Source organism: Cariama cristata, unplaced genomic scaffold (genome assembly GCF_000690535.1).
Source record: "Cariama cristata isolate BGI_N322 unplaced genomic scaffold, ASM69053v1 scaffold39695, whole genome shotgun sequence".
NCBI lineage: Eukaryota > Metazoa > Chordata > Aves > Cariamiformes > Cariamidae > Cariama > Cariama cristata.
Window position 1 is genome coordinate 1 of NW_009616520.1, and position 7,363 is coordinate 7,363.

The window sequence follows — 7,363 nt, forward strand, 5'->3', positions numbered from 1 at the left end:
ATATATATATATACACAATTGTGGTACGATATTAGAGATTCTCTGCTTGTGTTTTATTGCCTTATTTCAAAATAACATGCTCAATTTCCAAACATCCAGAGTATTTATCAATTATCTGATAAAACTGCAAATTACCATTATGGGATTTATATAAGAAGTTAATAATTTTTCTGTTTATTATGCAGAATACTACAGTTTCGTCTCTATAAAAAAAAATTCAAGGAGACTTTGAGGCCTTATGATGTAAAGGATGTGATAGAGCAATACTCAGCAGGGCATCTTGATATGCTTTCCAGAATAAAATATCTTCAGGCAAGGTAAGAATCGTCTGATAAATGGGGAAAATGTATAGCTGTGCTGGCAAAATAGAAGCATAGTTGGCCTATTTGCGTACAAGACCACCCAGAAGCTATGTCTTTGCATAGCATAACTGGTCAATAAGAAAGCCTTTTCCCAAAAGAATAAAGGCAAGTGAGCAGCTAGCGGGAGTAACTGCAGCAGAAGAGACCACCAGCTCATATTTAGAACAAGGAAATCAGAGTAAAGAATCCTGTGAATCCTCTTGACCATTGCCTTATTTGATTCGGGTCAAGTTTCTCCCCTTCTCCCCATTTTACAGAAGATAAATAAAAGCAATAGTTGCTCTACATGAGCTTTTCTTTGATCTGGGTTCTCTGCTGACATGTACCTGGTGAAACATCTCATACAAGCACAAAAATACGTCAGCACAGAAGGTTTTACATACCCTTCACTCAGGTGTAAATTGACCTGTATGAAAAAAAATGGAATTTCAGGCCTTTCTGAGTGTTCAGGTGCAATCTGCTCTCACAGTTGTTTCATCACAGAAGTGGTTCATCGCGATGTGCTTTTGAGGTATATCTACAAAAATCTGTGCTGCTTGCATCCTGAGCCATGGGTGCAGGTCAGAGCTTGAACTAGTAAGTTTGACTGGGTTTGAGTGCACATGTGTTCATACGAATGTAGCTGTATTAGTTCAGTCTCAGCACAGCACTGTCCACATTTCCTCACACCCCCCCAGTCACTCTTAACAGCAAAATGCCACACAGACATACCCTTTATTTCTCTCAAGAGTAGGCTGAGTGAGTACAACTCTTGCTGCACATTTGGACCTCACCTAGAATTACCTTGGCTTTATAACACTGCTCTGATCCTTCTTTTGAACTTCATAATTTCTTATTTCAAAGTGCTTTTCCATGTACTGGGCTATCTCATTTTCAAGTATATAACATGTCTGGTTCCTACCTCACTATTATTGCTCTAGAAAAGCTGCTTTCTTTAATTACATACCACAAAACACCATTGTTACCCTATAAAATGAGCTCTGCGTCACATGAGCTTAGATTTCAATGCAGAAATATCTTTTTGAACTCTGGAAGTTGAGGAGGGTTCATGATTAGAAATCTGCACTAGGGTCTACATGCCTTACACTGGAGATTCTTCCTTTGCCTCGGACTGAGGTGTTGTGTGATTTTTGGACAGTAGAGGACCTCTCACATACTCGCTTGAGTCGTAGCAGCAGTAAAGGTGCCTGACATGATTAGACCCATCTCACGCAGCAGTTGTGGCACAGCTTTGGGGGATGACTCAGGGCAAGAATCACAGCACAGCCTCAACCTCTCGGCAATGCTATGCCCCACTATAAAGAATCACCAGTAGCAAAAGAGCCACAAAATTTCAGCAGTCATTTTGTACATATACAGGGAAGACCTTTTTAGAGATCTTTGAAGAAAAAGCATAATCCTGGCAAGCCATGATGTGAGGTTCCTCTTACAGTTAACAGATAGCTAGTCAACATAATTAATGGCCTTTACAGCACAATTAATCCCTGCTTAAACCAGGTGCCTTCATTTGATCAGCTGAATCTCCCTTACTCTCCCCCAAATTTTCTTCACTGTGCTAACTAGAGCTCCACTGGTCGTAGTTGGACAAAACCAGGGAGGTCAGTCCTACTCATTGTGTCTACAAATAGCAAGATGCCATAGAAGTTTGCTGAGACATTGACTGATGGCCGAGCAATGCTTGGGTGCCTAGCAAATATCTAGCTAGCTTTCTGAGGTTTGCCTTGAGCTTTTTTTAAGTTCCATTTTCAAAACTCCATGGGGTACCATGAAGCCGTACAACGTACCTGCATGGATTGTCTGATGATACAGATAACTGGTCTGTGGACTAGTACTGACTGACATCTGGTCAGTTTGGTATGTGGGCCAAATGAACAGAGACTTGCTTGCACCTGAGCAGTTGGATATGCCAAATGAACGAATATATTGATCTAGTAAAAGAGTGTAATTAAATGGAGCCTCCCAAACAATCCTTTTGGGTTTGTTCCAAATAAAAAGTCAAGTGGGATTCTTTGTGAAACTTCATTTATAGGTGGGGTTTTTTTCAAACCAAAAGAATAATTAGTAAAGACAAAAAAAAACCCTTGATAATTAGGCACAATAACTGCTGGAAAGTCATTGATTTATTAAGAGCATTGGCAATTGCCACCTTTCACCAAATTCTTATTTTCACAATCCAGCACAAAACCTGATGCATCTCTCCTGACATTTTAAAGAGCAGCTGTTATTGGAGTTTTTTTTGACAATGACGCTATTTAGTTCCTTTGAAGGAAATGAAGTAATGTGTTTCAAATGTCAAAGTTTGGAAACAGTGAGCTAGATAATCACTTAATTACCATGAAATTACCAGGTAATTACAATTCAATATATTGATTGTGGACCCAGAACAGAACAAACACGTCATGACCTTCAATATATGACCAAATCAAAACGTGCTTCCTTTTTGAATCTTTGCTACTGTTTACTGCAGAGATGCATAGTATTTTCTATCATGTGTTAGCATTTAGAGATGGACTTACACAGTTGCACTTTTCTTTTTTTCAGAGTAGATATGATTTTTACACCTGGACCTCCATCTACTCCCAAGCATAAGAAATCCCAAAAGGGAGGAGCTTTTTCTTACCCTTCACAACAGTCTCCCAGGTGAATTTTTTATGCCTAGTATTTTGCACAGATCAAAACAGAAATACAAAGGTCATTCATACCAATAAGCGTGACCTTCATTCATCCAGCCAGTACACTGTTATAGTAATGATACTGAGAGGATATGTTGCTACAAGACATATATGTGTAAATGTTGAGCCAGAAAGACACTAGCTTCACTAAGAACAATCAAAATTGAAAATTAATGGCTTCTTAATTGCCTAGCTTGGCTTCTCCACAGTTTGGAAATGTGATTTTATATGAAATATGTATATTTGATTGATGATGTGCTGAATTTCTAACATTCAAGTAGTAAACCCACTTAAAAACTCAATAAAAATCGCCAATAGTTTGAAGGTAAACCAGTTATCTTCCTGAAGAGAAAAATGTTTCATTATAGCTCCCACCAAATGGCAAGCACAGAGTTTTAATGCTGCTGCATTTAACTCAATGAATGGTGAGAATTACTGAAAATAAATTGCAATACTAGGTTTCTGGGTGTGAAAATTACAGCATGTTACTGTATTGCTGCATTCCTGGTAGCAAGAATTCAATAATAAATGACATTTCTTCTGTTATTTACAACTATCAATCTGTCAATAAATACCCATGAAGAACCACACAACACCATCAACAATCTGTCCCCAAAGCTGTTATGGTTGCGCAGAACAAAAGTAATCTTACAAAAAATAAATTAACTTGGCTCTATCTGGTTTATCTCACCCAGTGAAAAATCTAAAAAAATGTAAATGTGAAGACAGAGACCTACATGTATGGAAGAGACAATGATCATTTGGGAAACAAAGCAGATTGCAAAATTTGAATGAGCCCATATCATCAGTAACCCAATGTGCAAAATCTGACATGTTTTGGTTATAGTTTCTGCTTTAGAAAGATATATTCACAGCTATATTTTTAATTTTGTCAGAAAGAGAAGAACTGGACCTGTTAAAACAAAAGTTTTAGGATATATTTGTTCTAAGTCATGTTAAAGAACAAGTGCTTAGAAATTGTTTCTCTAGACTTTGACATAGGCTATGGAAAGACATAGATTCCTGTGAGGTTGGTTTGGAAACCTTTTGATAAAGATTTAACTTGATAGTGACCATCGTAGATCCCATGAAGTTATAAATCAAAGTTCTTTAGTTAAGCAGAGATCATCTTCTTACCTCCTGAAATTAGTCCATCAATGGTTGGGCATTAGGAAAGTACATAGAAGAAAATTTATTCTGGAATCTACTTTAAATCTCCAGGCCAGACTGTCTCTTTTCAGCATTTCTGGTCTCTGTCACTTACTATTTGGTTTAATGTAATTGAAAAAAAAAAAACCACTCAGCCTTGAAACTCAGATTCAGTCTTCAAAGACACTGATTATAAAGAATTAGATTTAAAAACACATGGCCATCTGTAGACCCACTATCTAGACTGTCTCAACATTTATAACAAACCTGAAATTATTCCACCAAGTCTGAGATTAATGTCACTTTCATTTTGAACTCTGTTTCCTTTTTTTTTTCTTAATCTTTATCTAAATTTTGAATCAAAATAATTTTAAATTAAAAATCAGGAATACATTTTTTAGAAATACATTGGAATTACATAGAGTAGACTTTTGCTCCTGTTTGTATGGTAAATAATTAAATTCAATCTTTTCTTAAATGGGGCTCCAAGGAGCTATATGAATATACCACAAAGATGATAATTCTGTTTTCTGATATGAATTACTTACTGTGATGCAAAGAAAAATTGAACACTAATAGAGTTATTAATTCTTCATAGAAATGATCCATATGTAGCCAAAGCATCTACAGCAGATACTGAAGACCAAAGTATGATGGGCAAATTTGTTAAAGTTGAACGACAGGTATGTAATTTCATGACACTGACGGAGGCTGAGGCGCTTGTACAGAAATGATAAAGCTGACAAAAATTCTGTATGAGTCTTTGGCTGACCCAGGCAGATTTGTACTCTTGGTGATCAAGACTCAGACAGATCTTGTACTAAAGATCACAAAACTATGTTAGTTCTTTTGTGAAATAATTTAATTAACTGGGAAGTTTGCATTTTGAAACCTGTTGAATGAAAATAATTATATATAGCAGCAAGAACCTAACCGTGATGTTTACATGGGACTTTTTCATTCCCGTACACTCCATACTTATCATGTCTGGCGTTTTGTTAGGAGCACCACCTTCTTTTGCAGGGTATGGCACCCAAAATTATTGCCTCCACAGGTATTTTTGGCCCCTCTTTATGCATCCTAACCTATTGTTTAGCAAGTCAAAACACTCTTATTCTTAAATACATAACTAAGGCGGAGGCAAGTGACATTGATTCACATCAATTCCTTTCATGGAATGTAGATGTTCAGGTACAAAGTACTATCAAAAGAGAAAGGAAATTAGTCCTGTTATTTAATCCTGATGTTGTAGGACTATTACGAGTTAGAGAATAGGTCTGTGTGCAAAGGTAATTCCATCTGTTGTATTTTGCTAATAGCTATTTACCATATGGTATTAAGACTTTGGTCATAACATTGTAGACTGCTGTTGGATGCTGGACTGCCAAAAATCCAGCAATGCTAAGAATTTTTTTGGCACACAGTTCATTGGGACAGATCTTCTTAATCTGAGCCAGTTAGAGGATAAGCTGGCATCCACTGCAGTCCAGCCTCCAAGGCAAAGTCATGATTATTCTATAATTATCTTCATGGCCAATGAAGACGGCAGCACACTATTGCTGGTGCAGTGCACGTATGGAAGCATTGGTGCTTTTGTTAAACAACTGACTTGAGACAATATCATAACATTGGTATTTTACAGGTTAATGACATGGGGAAGAAACTGGATTTTCTTGTTGATATGCATATGCATCATATGGAACAGCTGCAAATACAAGTCGCTGAGATAAGTCCCTTGAAAGAAACTGCTTCTCCTGCAAAGGAGAAGAGAGAAGAAAACAAATACTCTGAATTAAAAACAATAATATATAAATACACTGAGCAGTGTGCTCATGAAACTCCTTACAACTTCCAGCAGGTTCCAGTCAATAAAGTCAGTCCTTATGGTTTCTCAGAACATGGTCACATGACTCATTCACAACCTTTATCAATAGGTGGGCAAAACTCTGGCAAACTGCAGGCCACACCTTCCTCAACTTCATATGCAGAAAGGCCAACAGTTTTGCCTATATTTACATTAATAGACTCCCAAGTTAGCTACCACTCTCAAGGAGACCTGCAAAGCCCTTACTCAGATAAGGTGTCTCCAAGGCAGAGAAGGAGCTTAACAAGAGACAGCGATACTCCATTGTCCCTTCTCTCCGTCAACCATGAGGAACTTGAGCGCTCCCCAAGTGGCTTCAGTATCTCCCAAGACAGAGATGACTTCCCGTTTGGCCCCAACGGTGGATCAGCATGGATGAGAGAGAAACGCTACCTAGCAGAGGGGGAAACAGACACAGACACCGACCCTTTTACACCAAGTGGCTCCATGCCTTTGTCTTCTACAGGAGATGGGATTTCAGATTCAATATGGACCCCTTCAAATAAGCCAGTTTAAAAATGCGTGTGGGGGCAGTCACTGGTTGACTTCTCCATGTAATGTAAGCATACTTTGTATATCTCACTTACTCTACACCCAAAGCTTACTAGTTCAAAACACCAATGGCTGCATAAGATGCATGTGATATTAGTGGTAGTCATTCTGCACCATTTCATACAATTTACTAATGCAGTTTTTTTCATGCTACCAAAACTAAGAAGCTTAGTTTTGAGCATGGTTTGCATGACTTTACCCTATATAAATGGTACAGCTGATTTCTTCTATGATACATATCTATCTGATACTCTTCAATACAACAATGGTGAACTGATAACAGGCAAGATATGGTGGTCCTTGCTACGTTTTATAAACAGAGCAGCAAAGTAAAAATATTTTCAGGAGCAATATCCCTTTATGGAAGCATAACATCCGAATCCATTTTCCAATATAAGTAAATCAATCTCTAACCAACCTAGCCAAGAGTCAAAGTAAATGACCTTGCTGAAAAGGTTTTGTGAACTAAATGTTTCTCATGTGGTCTCTTATACAACTACCCATGAAATACAATGTCAAAATGAAATTCAGGATAGAATTAAAAATTATCAAAGCCACTTCCTGGAACTGATCATGGGTATTTTATTTATTGTAAAATGCAAATATAAATCCCTTAAACTACTTTGAAAATCTTCACTAGTGTTTATAAGATTGCTCAAAGCATGACTACAATGCTATTTTGTAGAAAATCTTTTGCTAAGCCTATTTGGTACTTACGGGCCAAATTTTATTTCTGTTCCAAAAATAAGGTTACTCAGTGTAGG

General features: G+C 37.3%; 1 protein-coding gene across 1 annotated transcript; it reads left to right on the forward strand.

Moving 5' to 3' along the window:
* Positions 1 to 185: 185 nt before the first annotated feature.
* LOC104161676 (potassium voltage-gated channel subfamily KQT member 3-like) lies at positions 186 to 6,946 on the forward strand (the record flags this gene model as incomplete). Its single annotated transcript, XM_009700192.1, has 4 exons — positions 186 to 317; positions 2,904 to 3,002; positions 4,782 to 4,866; positions 5,826 to 6,946. Coding segments are annotated over 4 exons (1,054 nt in total), but the record flags the coding sequence as incomplete, so codon positions are not given.
* Positions 6,947 to 7,363: the final 417 nt, after the last annotated feature.